Consider the following 16,815-nt stretch of genomic DNA (forward strand, 5'->3'; position numbering starts at 1 on the left):
AATAGTTAAGCAGTATCTTGAAACTATTTTATTATTTTTTATTGGTGTATTGATTGCACAGCCTAAAAACATTTTCATTTGCCAACACTTAGTTTCATTTAATGTACTTTCTAGCGGTGCATATGCAATTGTGCAGTACTATCTGGGCTTCTGCTGTGTGTAAATCACACACTCACAACTTTATCGTATCATTTCATTAAATTTTATTTACAGCCTGGCAACTGTCGTTGGGTAGCTCCTCCTATTTGGCAAGTTTTTGGCCAACGACAATTGAGAATTTGTGGCAGTTTTCAGTTGCCGGAAACTTCCTGTCGAAGCCCCAAATGGTTCAGCTAATCAAAAAAATTTCAATTGCCATTTTTGTTTGGGCTTGATGTCGTGTTCACTAACTCAAACACACATCACTAGAATTCATTGCCATTTCTTGATATTACAAATTCTTGATAAGTTTGATTTTTAGGCCTTGAAAAAATATATTTAACCAATATTTTAGTGACGAATTAAAGGATCATAATATGCTTAAAAAGTTACAATTTGTTTGTTTTAAATTTATTTTTCGATGTTATACCTACTATAAAATCAAAAACTTGACCAGTTCTGGTAGACTACCATGAGCAGTCCAATGTCGAATGTTCTCGACAGCAGCGACTAATGCATTATTTAAATCTAGTTAGCACTTGGCCATTTGCCGTTGATTGAAAAGGACGAAGGCAAAAGGTGAAAGGACGACACTGACCGGCAAAGAGGGGATCGCACAAATGGAAGAGCAGCACATAAAAATAATAATAATAAAAGGCAGCCGCAGGCCAACAGTCCTTGGGACATCATTGACGGAGTATTGAATACATTTCATTGCATGCGGAATACGGGATGGGGTAAGGAGATTGGAGAATGAAGAACGGAGAAAGGATAATGGAGCAGGAGTGAGCCAGCAGAATGGTAAATGGCGAGAGTGTATCCTTCTGCGGTAGGCATCGAAGTGACGAAACTGCAAAATATTTCAGTCACGTTTTAAATGTAAAAATCTCAATCACGTGCTCGAAATGCGCGCATTCACAATATGCACAAGCAACGAGTACAAGCAACAAATAAAAGTCCAAGCCGACTGTTACACTGAAAAAGACTGAAGGTCTTCAAATTATAAGTTAAATTTGGATTCGGCACCATACCTTTTTTCAAAAAAGCTGGTTACAGAAATGTAAAGTATGTTTCGTTTACCATTTAATAGTTTTGTACATAAAATGTATGCTTATGGTAGTTGATCGAATTTTCTCTCAATGAAAGGCTGGCGATACATGAAAATCCCGGGCTCTTGGCCAACTGCAAATCGAAAGGAAGCCGTAGCTCGAAATGCGGCAAAAGCCCTTAACAGGTACTTGTTGTATCGATGATTTAATGTCGCCATTGGCGGGATTGCAGACCAACTGAGATGAGTTTCGGCGGTTGAATCTAATGATGTTATTGTTGCTGCTGCACCTGCATCATTTGTGGCCGCTCAAATTGCATAATGTATGCAAAAAGCTTAACTAACTGTGCGCATCGCTGATTGAAATATTGAAATCAAGTGGCATTTACAGCTGCCCAAGCACAAGCAGCGAATCCAATAGGTACTCGTAGTATATATGTAATATGTGGACACGGATGTGTTTACCTGTGGACAGCACACAATTCGCAGCAATTTCCGTTTCCTTTTCACGCCGCTCGTATGATTTTCACACCGCTCCCGCTTGATTGATTGAAACGTTCGCTGATCAACACCTGATTGAAATGCCCTTTCCGGGAAACAAATTCTACATTTCGAAGTGCAATTTTCACGTGTAATAAAAGTATTACCTTAAATAAAAATATAGAACTACATTATAGTTAAATAATATATATATATTTATATTGGAAAGGGTATATATAATTTTTTATTGTGTCTTAAATTTCCAACCTTCTTGACATGTTGTAAATACTTTTTTTCCTGCTGGGAGTTGGCATTTTAACCTGTGATATTTTTTAAAAATATATTCGCCCTTGTTAAGTTTTTTCTAAAGGCGCGATGGGACTATGATGCAACGCTCGTTTAATTGGAGCCTATTGATACTTCAAAAGAGCTCTTGGGAATATTTAACTTAATTCGCCAATAATTGATTGTTTCACAAATGCTTGTGGATCGCATGGTAATAACGATTTATTATTTGTAATTAATAAAAAACTCTACTTAACAGCCTTTAAATATATAAAATATTTAATGTAAAGTGTCCATTAGGTCCATTAAAAGAATGTAGTTTCGATTAGATCTGCGTAAGTATGAAGCAATAAAAAAGAGAAATTAATGGAAATTTCAGTGTAGAGTGTATACTTACTGTTTATTGTGTAAAACGAACAATAAATTCTGTTTATGCTAAGTACCTGTGAAATATTTAGATTTTTTGCCACCTAAGGTCTTATTGCCATGATATTGAAGTGAATTGATATCATCAAATCAAAAACCTTCTTTTTTGAGATGGAAGGGTACGAATTTCATTGTGTTTTTATGCAATTAAGTGCTGGGCTTCAGGTTCAATCACCTTGTTTATAAACTGACGAATTAAGAGTTTTTCAGTTGCGGTTCTCCACTCAATAAATTTTCATTGGCAGCCACTAATATCAATGGGTCGTGTCAAAAAGCATTTTGTCGGGGGACATGGCTAACAAGCAAATGGCAAACGCTAATTTTAGCCATCGTCCGGCAACGGCACTTTCGAATTTGGTTTAGCGAAATCCAGTTGTTTGCATTTATGGCGGCCCGGCTGAAATGAACATGCAAATGACCGTTTTATTACGGACATTTTATTATTGTGCCAAAAAGTTCCATTAAATACGTCAGTTCGCTTTCGGTATTCGAATGTGCGTAAGTCCCGTTGCGGCTTTGTGCCTAGCCATTTAAAAAGCCAAAAAATATATATATTTTGCGAACATGACAGCGGCAACAAAAAATCAATTTGTAAATGTTTTTAGAGTGCAGGCGGGACGGAAATGGGGAAACTTTGACATTCCGCACAACTTTGGCAGCTGCCGTTGTTGCCGTGGCAATTGCTGTTGCATATTTTCCGATATGGCCGGAAAATGAAACGAAACACGATGCTCTGCTATGCAATGCTATGCGTTGCGACGCACGGAAAAGCTGCCAAGTGACCCCATTGGCAGCTGCAATGGCCGTTTTGTAATTAGCGCTCGATTCGACGACTCCGAGGGGAGTTTCCTGACCTCAATTACTTTGTCACCATTTCAATTTGCAATTTCAGCCATTAACTAGTTACACTCGATGCAATTAAACTTGCACTTTTCCAGGTGCCTTGTAGCCAGAAGAAAAGCGCACCCTTTCCCTAACTGTTGACGGCGGTTTTCCCCCACCCACAAAATGTTGTTTCCTAGTGAAAGTTCCCACATACATACATATATACATATATATATGTTGTAAACAGCCAGCGAATCGCACAGATACGAATACAAAACCCTTCGCCGTCCAGCTGCATGTGCGTTCCATTGGAATAATTTGAAATTGGAAAAAAGAGATTCTCCTCTTTTTGCCATCTTCTCGTCGAGTTAATTGCAAATTGGATGAAATTGTAATTTTACACTTCATTTGATTCAATTCATGGCTGATTGACAATTTAGTTTTTCATTAAGGTAACTGTATAAAAATTCATAACAACACTGTAACATAGAATGTTTGGCTTAGTAATCATGCAATTTCTAAAGCAAATAGACGGCAAGTTAAACTTTTATAATGAAACAAAAAAGCAAACAAAATTTATATTTTATACAATTTCTTAACAAGTTTAAAAAATATTAGGTTTTTTTTGGATAATTTCGCACACTGCATGTACCGAAGACAGCGAGAAGCTTTCCTAGGATGAACCAAGAAATTGCGGCCAAAAATGACGGCTCCTTGATTGCAGGCATCTTGCAGCAGTTGGGGAGGAAAAGTGTGTCAATGTGATGGAGTCCTGGGGTAAGGCAAGTAGTCCTCAATTTATAGGTCGATCCGCTGGAGAACAAACTTTTACGAAAAGGCAGTCTTTGGAAACCTAAGCCTGTAAAAAGCAAAGCCTTGGACATGCAAACATTAACCATAAAATGTTTCAAAGATCTGTCACACATTTAATGAGTATTATATTTTCAAAAATAGTTATCTAGAATAAATATCGTAGATTTAGCAACTTATTATTTCACACTGCAATGTCAGATTTAAAGCAATCACGCAAAAAATTTATTCCAGAGCTCTAGGGTTGATATTTTCAACCAACAACCTTTGCATACGAATATGCAAGCGGTAGATAAAAGTCTGCAGTTTTTTGCGAGTTTTTCAGAATAATTCTAGCTTGCTCCCCGCATATTTGAGCATATCTTATTAATTATTGAGGCCCTTTGGGGCGGACAAGTTTTCGAGGCGAGTGAAACGCATACGTAGTGTGGTAACACGTTATAAACAAAAGTCATAAAGCAAACTTAAAGTTATGAATTTTTAAAATTTCTGATTTATTTGCAGGGAAACTTTTTTATCCCATGCTCGTGCAGACGGATCTCCATCCAGCTGCGTGTGTGTGTGTAACTGGCGCAGCTTCTGCATTTTTTGGCAAGTTTTTGTGCATACCTTTTTCTATTCTTTTTTACTTTCTGCTGCTTGGCATAAAGTTTGAGTTGTCACGTTACTTGCGAGCGGAGATGAGCGAAATTCGCATAAAATAAATAGCTGGCAGATGAAGGCAGGTGGCTTGCGAGTAAACCGGATCCGGAAACGCCATTTACAGCAAAAGAAAGTGTCGCATATGCTCAGGCGCACGTTGCTTTTGTTTTAATATTCATATTCGGGCATCAGAAATTATTCGTTGGAATTAAGTTACAGGACGAAAAAGGGAAGGTGGGCCAACGAGCTAGGAAGCGAGCTTAAAAGGGACAGCGAGCAAAATGCTTTGAATTTAAAATCTGCAATTTTCTGTTGATTGCCGCACCCAGCAGACTGCATTTTTATAGTAACATACAGCAGCAACAATAGCAACAACCTCAAAGTGTTGGCGGTTGGCAAAGGGAAAATAAGCAGCAGCAGCAGTAGAAGCAGCAGCATCAGAAGCAGCAGCAGCAGCAGCAGCAACATCATCACAACTTTTGCGTAAAATTCCAGTCATGTGTCCCTAACAAATCCCTGCATTATTCATGAAATGATAAGATGACTTTGTGCTGCCGTCGTCGTCATTCGCTCTAGAATCCCGCCCACACCAGCAAGCGAACAACCGCCATCACACCCACGTACCACCCCCCTCGCTGGTGGAACAGCCCCCCATGCACGTAATATTTTTACATGCTGCTGCAACACGGACTTTTCCTTCGGTCTGCTCCGTTTGTTGTCTGCATTTAACTACCAAGGATATCCGTTAACTATAAAACACGCACTGGCAAGAGCAACAACAAAAGCACAAGGTGTTTTTGATTTTAAAGCTAACTTTTTGAGGTGCCCGCAGTATTAACGGGCCCGTATGAATATGATAATCACCGGCTAAAATTAACAGCTAAGGGATTTTTAAAATGCCAGAGATCATAAAATTGTTTCAAGATGAATGAAATGTTATTTAATCTGTTCCATAATTTATATTTATATTTGAATATCATAAAATATTTAAAAACTTACGGCAATCGTTTTATATAAAATAACAGAGTATATTCTACATACAACAGATCTAATAAATGCTAAGTTTGGACCTGTTAAGAATAACATTTATGCTGTTAAGAATAACATCCATTATGCAGAATGCCAACAGACAGGGCGACAAAGCTACAAATCTCATCGCCTCTCTTAGATTCGCTCTTTGGGCTCTACTCTCGTGGCCCCATGGGTCCCGTTACAGGCTCAGCTGTCGTGTAACCGAGCATCGTGATGCTCCCGAGGTCCTTTCAGATGCTGAGCGCACCATATTACACGACAGCCGGTCACGAAGTCCTTCAGAGGCGGCAACGCCGACTGCGCAGCCGACAGCGGTGGCATCCGTGAAGTTGAACTCACGAATCCGAGTCGCAGCTTCAGTCAGTTCGTAAGCCTGAAGCCGCGCGGAGATACTTTCCACAGGAGTCCTCAATCGCCGACCGAATCGGGCTCAATAAAAAAAACAAAAACCACACAAACACAGGGAGATTATTAACTCAAATAAAGAAAATCGTAATTCGTTAGTGTGCCATATAACTTAATATCTTTAAGCCGAAATATAGCCATACTTCAACACTTCTGCCGAAAGGTCAATTAACCCAAGCGTGCAGTATATATTAACCCAAAAAGTCTAAGCGAAACCAAGCTGCCAAGTGAAAAGAAAAGGGCAGAAGTTCCGAAAGTACTCTTGAACCTTGCTAAACAAAAACGAAACAAGTTTAAATTGCACTGGACTGGCAACTTCCGCTTCCGTTGAGTGCTTCAATTTCAGTTTAATGTTAACTCCGACAAAACCTAAATTGACAAGAACAACCGAGCCAAAAATAAAGTGAACGTAAACCAAGAAACCTAAGGAAAAAAGGTACTGGAGCACGGGTCCCAAACGAAAAGGGGGCGTGGTCGTGGCAGGTGGATGGCTTATTCAAATATTAAACACATGGATTCGTTTGAATTTGGCATTTAAATTATTTAAGTTGACAAACGCACACACACTCGTACACGAGAAGTACAACAAAACAGGATGCCAGGGCGTCTGCCACGCCCACACGTCCTTGTTTTCTCTGTTTTTTCCTGCTTTCCCTTTTAAGCCAGTTCGTACACAGAGAAGTAAAGTGCTCATGAGATACGTCGAAGACAAGTTACCAACTTTACTTACTAAAATAATAAAATTACAAATTTTGATAGCACACACATTTTGTGTCTTATTCCGATTGGAATAATAGGATGTTTCTATTATTGTTTACTTCCTGATTATTTTTTATAAAATCAGAAATAAATATTTGAATTATAAACATAAAACGTGCACTTGACAAGCACTACTTACATGTCAATTTTTATTTTCTCCGTGTATATCCTGTCTCCAGCTCTTTGGACTTTGTTACTTTTTTCCGAAATGCTCTAACGTTTGTTATTTATTTATAACGACACTGACAGAGCGTATCCTTTGAACTTTTCTGCATGAGTTTGTCGCTGAGTTTATTTATTTATATTCTCTTGTGCCGTTTCTCCATCTCGATGTGGGTTTCGAGTCCTTCTTTTGTACGTCTCCTTTTGACACAGTGTTCAATTAATTGAGCTACTCGTTTGACCTCCACTTGCTTGTTCGATTCTAGTTTTTTTGGGGCGTTCTTTCCGACTCCAAACACTCGATACAAAGGGATACTTGGAGATAGGACGCGGATAAAGTGCATAAATCAACGCCACTGCAAAAGCCGAGAGCAACAATAACTGGAAGCAATTAATTTTATTCAAACAAGAGCAACAATAAGGACGACGACAAAAAATGGATTACGGCTGGCTGATGTTTCTGTTCATCGCACTTTTAATTGGTAAGTTTTTGTGGCCCTCCGCCGCTCGAAACGGAGGAAATTAATATTATTTTTTTATGGTTTTCGGGGATTGACATTTGGTTGCAGTGCATTCAGTGCAGTGTTTGTTTGGTTAATGAAGCGCTCGCGGGGATTTGCAGTTGCAACGGTGCGTATGCGTAATATGATCCGGACAAATCGCCCTTGTCGTTTATTGTGAATCGGTTTGTTATTATTTTAATTGTTATTGGTGTTTACCGAGAACACCGACCTCAAATCAATATTGGCAAAGTTTTTGCCTCCGGCTGTTTTAATGACTTTTGCCATAATTTCAACGGCTGCCGCAGTTTCAGCGGTTGCTGCACTTGCCCCCCCTCCCCTTTCCCGCCCTTTTGGCATTCGGTAATTTCTGCTGCCTCAACTTTTGCTGAAGCAGCAGTAGCGGCAGCAGTAGCTGCACATCTTGAGTGCAGTTTAAACTTAAATTGTATTTTTGAAATGCTCGCAATTAGGCAAACTGCCAAAGGCAGCCGCCCGCCGCATTTTCCCGCTTTTCCACGACTTGCTATTCCCTCCTCCACTCGAATTGCCAATGGCAATGGGGCAATTAATTTGGAGCGCATTAAATGAGCTGGCTCACTCCGCTTTTCATTCTGCTCGTCGAGAACTAGAAATTGTATTCCATCATGTGTGCGAGAGTGCTGGAAAAGTTCAACTGCCAAAGCAGGTTTTCACTTTTTCTTTTCAACCTACTAAATTGCAATTGGTTAGAGTTCTGGCAAGCTTGATAGGAACAAATTAATGTTTAGAATTGGCTAGTGTCAGAAAGAAGATTCTACACCTTTCAAATAAAGAATATTTAATGAGTGTGCCATGCACATGTACATTTATATATTTTATATAACATTTTTTTTTGATTTTACTCTGTTGCTAGTTATAAATTTTTTATATTTTAAACCAACAATATTCTATATATATTTGTGACCGTATAGTACCTTCTGACCTACTGATAGAATCTGTGGATAGATTAAGTGCTATTCCCTCCAATTTTTTTTGCACTGGCACTGGTACATTTTCCACACTCACCTCGGGAAACTTTCATGCAGGAAATTCATGCTATCCAGGACACGCACACAAAGGCTTTGACCACAAAGAGAGCCGGAGAAAGGATTTGCAGGAAAAGTTCTGCTGTGGAGTTGTAGCTTTTCAATTTCTGTGGACGCTTCTATATTAAGAGTGTTTGCCGGCAACAACAATTTGGCCAGCCTAATGGAATTAAATATTGTCCATTGTGTGACGTCCAATTTACGATGTCGCCTTGGGTAACCGCAAAGAAACTACAACAAATAGAAAATGCCTGGGACCTATTTATTTACTTTTGAAATCTGTTGGACTCTTCAGTCATATGGCACCCAATTAATTTGCGGATTTATACGCAACTAAAAATAGGAAAAACACTTTGCCTGTTTGCCAGACTCTTATAGATTCTTTTTCTCCACTTTGTGGCTTATATTGCGCAAGCAAATAAAATGAATATATATATATTAGTGCTTACCACAAAAGACTATGAAACTCTAAAGAAATTTGTACACAGTTGAGTTCAAGATTATGACTCTAGAGATTTTATCCTGTTATGTTCACAGTTAATCAACAAACTACAAAGAAATTTACAAATTAATTTAATCAGCTGATAAGTAGGTATTTGTTAGAGGAAAAAGTTGTGCGATTTTCTTCTCTACTTTTGCTATACTCCATTATGTGAAGCAGTTGAGTATGTGTTGTTAGAAAGAAAGTCTTCGCCACTAAGCCACATAGAATTATTATAAAGAAAACATGCCACCGCAAAAATGTTTGCATAAATGTCTCAACTCGGCATATCCAAATGAATTTATCACCAAACTTGTACGGTGATGGTCATGTCCCAAAAATGCATGTGTTCACTTGGGAGAATATGTGTGCGGATTTCAGTGGGTTGGCTTTGGGTTAAACGTATGAGTAGGTAAATGTGTGTGCCTTTTCTCGAGTGAAATGTGCAGGTTAATTATCAGCAAAGTTTTCCTGTGCTGAGGTGTAAATATATCTATGTTGGTATCTCAGTCCCAGCTTAACCCTCTTCTTTCTTTGCGTTTTAGTGGAGACACAGCTTAACCCGTGCAGTGGAAATTGCGTTGTTTTTCCCTCGGATGGCTTAAAGTTTTTACTAGTTTCCGTTGATTTAAAAGCGTAATGAATTCTAACAATTTTCCACATTTAATCACACGTATCTCAAATAAATATGAATAAAATATTTATTTGTGTAATTGTGCGACATTGTTTGCCTTTATGTTAATTTGCATATGTGCAAAATGCCTAAAAGCTTTAGTGGTTAGTGCACAAGGTGTGTTTTTAAATCGTAAATAAAGCATTAGTAAAATTGAACTACTTTAAGCGAATGTAATGGTGTTAGTCGAATATATTAATTGTGTACTTATTTTCATACATTCGTTTAAAAAGAATTTTAAGCCGGAGTTTCATAGCTCAACGCTATTTAGGAATCGCCTAGTATTTGTGCACCTATTTCAGCTTATAAAACGGATTTTTAATTACAAATATAAGATCCCTTTAGAAGTTAAGTACATCTGATAAAGTGATTTCCAACTGCTGAATATAAGTCATGTTCTGTTGCAAAATTACTTTTACTTTGCACTCCTTCTTAGACGCTCCTATCGGCTCATGTTAAATTTATTTTTGTGGAGGCAAAAGTCGAGTCATTTGACATTTGGTTTGTCCGCATTTCTTATCAGTTGCTGCGCCAGCCACCCACTGCTTGTTTATTGGGTTGGTGGTCAGCCATGTCAGAATCTACCTACTGGATGGAGCTCCATATGGCAGATACATATGGCCCCACATCCATTGCCTTTTTTTCTTGCCCTTACGTAGGTAGTCGTCTGCCTAACTAACTGTTTTGCATATTCATTTCAAGAAATTTGAAATTTATTCGATGTCTCATGTGCCAGAACTTGGACACACAGCACCAGCCGGTTCCCCCCTCTTTTTCGCATTTTCCATTTTCCCAGGTCAGTCACCTGGGCAAATTAAAAATTACGCATACTACACCTACCGCTGAACATGTCCCTGGATTTTGGTCACCAAAATTTTGCCATTGGCCTGTGGGCTTTGCTATCCAGAATTTCGGGGATATGAACTCATTCCATACTTAAAGCATGCATATGTGCCACGCCCTACGGTTCGATTACAGGAAATAGCCAAAGGTCCCAGTTTTCTAACAATATTTCGCTGTTTGTATGTTGATGCTGGCATTTTCAGTTTGCTATACATAATTTCGATGTGTTGGTTAACGAGTTCGTGGGGGAAAGGAACATCTCGCAATGATCTAATGCTTTAAAAAGGAATGCATATGTATTTCCATCTAAATTTCAAAAGAATATTAAATCTCTACACAATTGTAACACTTTTCTTTTTGCGTTCTAGACTACCCAATCGCATATGCTCTGTTTGTGACGGATATCAGCGTACCCGAGATCGTAGATTTTCGGGACAATGTTACCTTATCTTGCAGCTACGATATGCGAGGTCACACGTTAAACTCGGTCAAATGGTACAAAGATCACGAGGAGTTTTTCAGGTAACCACAGCTAGTTCTACTGAAAAATAAGTACTCAATGACTCAATATCCTGATTAGATATTCCCCCTTGACGAGTCCGATTTACATGACTTTCGACGTGGCTGGTCTGCAAGTGCTGGAGGGGAAATACGTGTGCAACGAATCGAGCTGCCGTCTGGATTTGAGTTTACAAGGTGCAAAGTCCACAGGACTCTATAAGTGCGAAGTTAGCGGCGATGCGCCCCATTTTAAGCTGGCGGACAAGGCCGATAACATGACTGTTGCAGGTGAGCTTTCCATAAAAGTAATGTTATCTATTTCAGTAAATAATGTTTTACTTTAATATTTTAGCACTGCCTCAGAACGACCCTCTAATCGAGAGCTTCAACTCGATGTATCGCATGGAGGAATACCTCAAAGCCACCTGCATATCTGATTTTTCCAGCCTGCCAACGCGACTCACATGGTACATCAATGGCGAGCAGGTTTGTTCCATTCACTGAATTAGAACCCAAATAATACGCTCATAACCAAAAGGTTTTGATAATGTTTAACATTTTAAAGTGTGTATTTAACTATTTCAATCATATTTTGCACTCTTTGCAGCCGCTCTTAGGCGAACTGTATCCCACAACGGACACAAGTTTGGCGGCCCATGATTATGTACTGAGGCGACAGCGGCTTCAGGTGCAATTCTTTTTGCAGGGGCAGCGCTTTTTCCAGGCCGGGAAAATCCTGGAGCTCAAGTGCGTGGCGGAAATTGAAAATTATCCGGAGCTGAGGCGCGAGAAGACGCTCAGTGCGTCGCTATCGCAGTACGACAATTTCAACAATCAAATGCCTCTGAGGCATGCGAATGCAAGTGAGTTGCTCTTGATTATCAATCTTTTCGTTATTTCGATCAAATTTGAACTATATCCTTTGACATTTATAATATGAGGAACTAGCTCGGTATTCCAATCAAATTTAGACAATTAAATTGGATTTATTAAAGAACCATTTCTTAACGATAAAAACCGCTTTAAATGGCTATTTAAAATTGAATTTTTTTGCCTTGCAGTTTAGACCTCAAAATTTATTGAACTTATGTCATAATATTTCTTTTGGCTTATTTTCCTATGTCTTCTCTTCGTTTCCTTAATTAAAGACTCTGGCTCGGCACAAAGGAGCATCCTGTGTGGCAGGACGCCACTAATTTCCGCATTCCTGGCGGCAATTCTACTAATTCACTGTTTGCGACGCCCTTCATGAACACTCACATTCATAAGAGAATCAGAATCGGTGGAAGAACTTAAATCTTCGGACTCGGATTCCAAATCGCCTCGTATGGCAACTTTGTCAACTATATCATCACGTTAGTTAGTCAGTCAGTTAGTCACCTAGTTAGTTAGTTAGGGTAACAGACAAAGGTAAGACCGCGAATTAGTGAATAGGAAAGCTTTTGGGTCGATAAATGTAAATAAAATTGATGGAGTGAAACGTTAAAGGTTATGAATGCTCAAGGAAAGATATTAAAAATAAAAATGTTTTAAATTAATAATTAAGTATATTCTTTAAATTATTTCGTATGAAAACGTTTTTATGAACAAAGTTCAAATTAAACATTACAAAGAAATAAAAGTAGCTTCTTTATGTAATTTGTTTTAATAAGTATGGTAACAAACAAATTTTATTTCATACTTTTAAGTTTAATATCATTTTATATAGATTTTTTGCCTTTGACAATATTTTGTTAATTATAGAAAATATTTGATCGCAATATGGATTTGTCAAACAGTTTTATGAAATTTCCCTTTGTAATTTGTTTTCAAACATTGCTTTTTTGTAATTCGGCATGTTACAAGTACGTTTTGTGTGAGAAACCATATTTCTTTTCAATGAAAGTCATGTTATCCATGAAAATGAATATAATCGTCGATTGGGTCACAACGACTGAATAAAACAAAACTGAAAATTAAAACAAACAAAAACTGCCAGAAAAAATTGATTTACCTGCCTGACACTGATACTAGCAAAAATAAGTCACTCTCCAGCAAACCAAACGAATTTCCAATATTTGTATATAAGCGTAATTTTTCCGATTGTTGTTTGGCAATTGATTTCCATACGTAGTGCACATGAACAATTTTTCGAGCAAATATATCCCCGCACACCCCACGCCAGATGTATTGGGTAAATTATTAAAAAAAAAAAATAATAACACATATGAAACACCATAAAAAATAAGTGAACACATAAAAAGAAAGATAATGGAATAAAATGCGATTTTATCGGTGAGAAACGAGAATGCAGATGCTGTAAAAATCATTATAATTAAGTCTAGCGTAAATATGCTGTAAATACAATTTTAAACATTAAAAACAGAGGATAAACAACTATAAATCATGTCACTAAGCCAGACTCAGCCATATACGTATGTATATAAAGCTATTCGCTATATATCTCAGCATGTATTTACTAAGGCCGACATACAAAAAAAGGAACAGAGACGACACATAGATAATAATTTTAAACAAAAACGCAATACACATTTCATTTAGCTGAGTAACTACAAATAGACACTATCCATTATCCGCTGGGTCAAAGCCCTCTAAAAATGATCTGGCAACAGACGGCCAACTAAAAAATATATAAAACATATTGTATCATGGTATGGTAAAATGAATCGAAGCCTGGAGGTATCTGACATCACATTTTGTTCATAAGTATGTCCAATTAAAATAAAACTCAGAGTGTGTGATGGAAAAACATACTAAATATAAAAAATACATGTATAAATTAATTTACTTACTCAATCGCACATCTTTCGGTTGTAAAGAGTTAAAATCACACACGACTAAATGAAAATAAACGAGAGCAAATAATGATAATGTATATAAAAGCATTTACTTTAGTTTTTCATTTCGGCGACTGGCCATTAAATTGTGTAAAATATTTCCGAAGGCAAGCTGCAATGCATTTATTTTTTTGTTTCCTTGCTGTTCATGAAAAATTCAAATAAATAAGATAAATAAATAATTCAATTTATGGATTTCAATGCGTTTATTCACAGATCGAACCGCTAATCTGTATTATAACAGACAGGTTGGTGCCCGAGTTCACTATGCCAGTTTTAATTAAAAGCTAGGGATTGGCTTAAAAAAAAAAATAGGCATGGCATATAAACAATAAATTAAAGTTTTTGGATGTTATCATCTCGGTGATATTTAAACACCCTTTAGGGGTTTGAATCATTTTAAATGAATTTTTAACGGCTTTCTGGGCAACTTAACATTTTTAGAGACTTCAAAAGGGTCAAAGAAATTATTATTAAATATCCCTGACAATTTCGGGGTCTTGGCAATGACGAACTGTACTCGTTTAATTTGAAATAATAACTTGTTTAACTACGAAAATTTGCACAATTAATTATGCTAATGAGGCGCGGACCAAAAAGGCTACGGGTGCGGCTCCTGAGAACCGAAAGTCGAAAGCCGAGCAAGGGCTTAAACAATAAAAAGGGTTAAATAATTAATTTCAATGCTGCTGCAATTAGTTGCCACTAAATGTTGCATGAGTTCTGTCTGAAAGATAGTCCACGGGACACACACACACCCACACACAGCGGACGAAGTGCCATGACGAAAAGGGCCGAGAAAGAGGAAAATGCCAAATATAAGAGAGGGAAATGTATAAGATGCGAAGAGGACAAAGGACAAGGGCCAGGACCTCTTAATGAGCCTGGGCCTGAGCCGGGAAGCTAATCAAATTAGCCAGCCCATGGACTTTTGATCAAAAATGCCAAAACTTTTCACATTTACGCTTCATTTTGCGCGACCAGCGGCCACATGGCGTATGCGTAATTTATGTGTTTTTAATTAGCCCGCCGGGTCCATCTGTCTGCTACGAAAACATGCATGACTTATGACGCATAGCTGTCATATTCAAGATTCGGAAAGTATACTTAATTGAAATTAATTTTGAATTATCCTCGCCCCTACAATTTTTGTGATTTGCCGGCAGTCAGTCAGTCGGCTCGGAATTTCAAACATTTTCAATTACAAACGGAAAGAGACGCTTGCTTATCAAGTGGAAGGTCTTGAGTTGCGTCTAAGTTACCGAAAATAAAGTGAAGTGAATTTTTCGCGCTTTGGCATTTGTCAAAGTTTTTACTCCAGCCTCTTGAGTGTCCTTTTTGAGCATTTTTTCCATTCCGCTCCTTGCTGCAATCGTCGCCTGTTTGCGTTTCATTAAAATCCATTAAAATGCTGCAAATCAAATTAAAAGTTTCAACTTCGGTCTGGCAGTTGGCATCGTTGTCAGACCATCATCATCAGCCGTTTACGGATCTTCCTCTTCATTTGCATGCGCTACATTTTCAACTGACAATTGCAAATCCTTCGGTCCATGTTGCTCTGCAGAAATTACTTTTTAATTTCTTCGCTAATTCGCTGAATTTGTGTTCGACCCAAGGGCGGAAAAGGCAGTGGAGTCCGTCGTCCATTGTTTATTAATTACATGTGGCATGCGGCTGGTGTCGTGGATGAAAGCCATCAATAAACAAATATCGAAACGAATCTGTTATGACCCGTTGACCTATTGAGCACTACGTGACCCACAATGGCTCATTTGTATTTTGTATGTGGCCCGAATGGCAACCTCATCGTCCGCCTGCCACGCATACCAAGCAGTTGTTGATGTTGACACAAACGCTGTCAGCTCCGAGTTGCTTATTCCCAAATTGATATGCAAACAGCACAGGCTGGCTGAAAAGCTCAAATGGCTGAAACGGCTGAAAGGCCGACAGGGCCCAGAACGCGGCGACAAGGTCGGAAGTTGGCTTCCTAGCCAGCTAAATGCTGTTGTCAGTGCAGAGATTTCAATTTTGATTCAGGTCTCGCCCTGTATGGGATAATCAAAATTGGTAAATATTATAAGCAAAATGGGAGACAGTTCGGAGAATGGCTAATATTGGAATTCAACTTTAGTCGGATTTTTCTTGGGACTGCTAGTATTTCTATTTTCAGATAATAATTAAAAATCCCATAATAAAATTTTTGTATTACCTTGTGAGCATTTTTAGATATTAAGTAAACTGAAGCTTCATCTTTGTAAAAATATACGAAAATGTTGCTTTTAATAGCAGAATCATTTGGGCTTGAGTGTTTTTTGTTACTATATTGGTTTAGTCAACGTACAACGTAGGTATAAAAAACAAATGGGCTAATCAAGCATACAATCAAGCCAGGCTTTGCATCCAATTCAAGGACATAATATTCCACCCCCTAAAAGCAGGCAACAGAAAATGGCTTGTACAACGGCCTGTAAGACAACAATTGAAAAGAATTACCTCCTAAACCGAGTACAAAGCACACACGCACTCGGATTGCAAAAGGCACATACAAATGTATGCAAAATGGTTTTTTGGCAAAGAGGCCAGCACACGACTACTTAAGGCTCTAACCTCGAAAAGGAAGAGAATTTTGAAAGGGAAGTGCTGGAATTTCGGAAAGGGAACGCCGCCGGCAAAACGTAAACTCTTCAATAATTGAACGTGTAGTCATGAGGAAGCGATAAAATCGAATTGCTTCCTTAATGTGTGAAATTGATACAGGAAACAATTTTCCACATTGTTATGGCTCGCACATGGTGCAAACGAAAAGGCAAAGGCATTGGCATTGGCACTTTCACATCGAAGTATCTTCATCGGTGACATAGGCCAGCCATCAGTTGAAGTCCCTTAGCCGAGATAACTCCA

The 16,815-nt window shown here is 38.2% G+C and overlaps 1 protein-coding gene across 1 annotated transcript; it reads left to right on the forward strand.

Annotated features, from left to right (window-relative positions):
• Window positions 1-6,032: 6,032 nt before the first annotated feature.
• On the forward strand, window positions 6,033-16,205 carry LOC6728302. Its single transcript, XM_016176825.3, has 7 exons — window positions 6,033-6,527; window positions 7,279-7,494; window positions 10,945-11,098; window positions 11,157-11,365; window positions 11,430-11,563; window positions 11,685-11,940; window positions 12,226-16,205. Exons 2-7 carry the CDS (start codon window positions 7,449-7,451, stop codon window positions 12,327-12,329), a joined length of 903 nt encoding a protein of 300 aa, XP_016034937.1. The 5' UTR covers window positions 6,033-6,527; window positions 7,279-7,448; the 3' UTR covers window positions 12,330-16,205.
• Window positions 16,206-16,815: the final 610 nt, after the last annotated feature.

This window comes from Drosophila simulans, chromosome 3R (assembly GCF_016746395.2).
Source record: "Drosophila simulans strain w501 chromosome 3R, Prin_Dsim_3.1, whole genome shotgun sequence".
In the NCBI taxonomy this organism is placed as follows: domain Eukaryota; kingdom Metazoa; phylum Arthropoda; class Insecta; order Diptera; family Drosophilidae; genus Drosophila; species Drosophila simulans.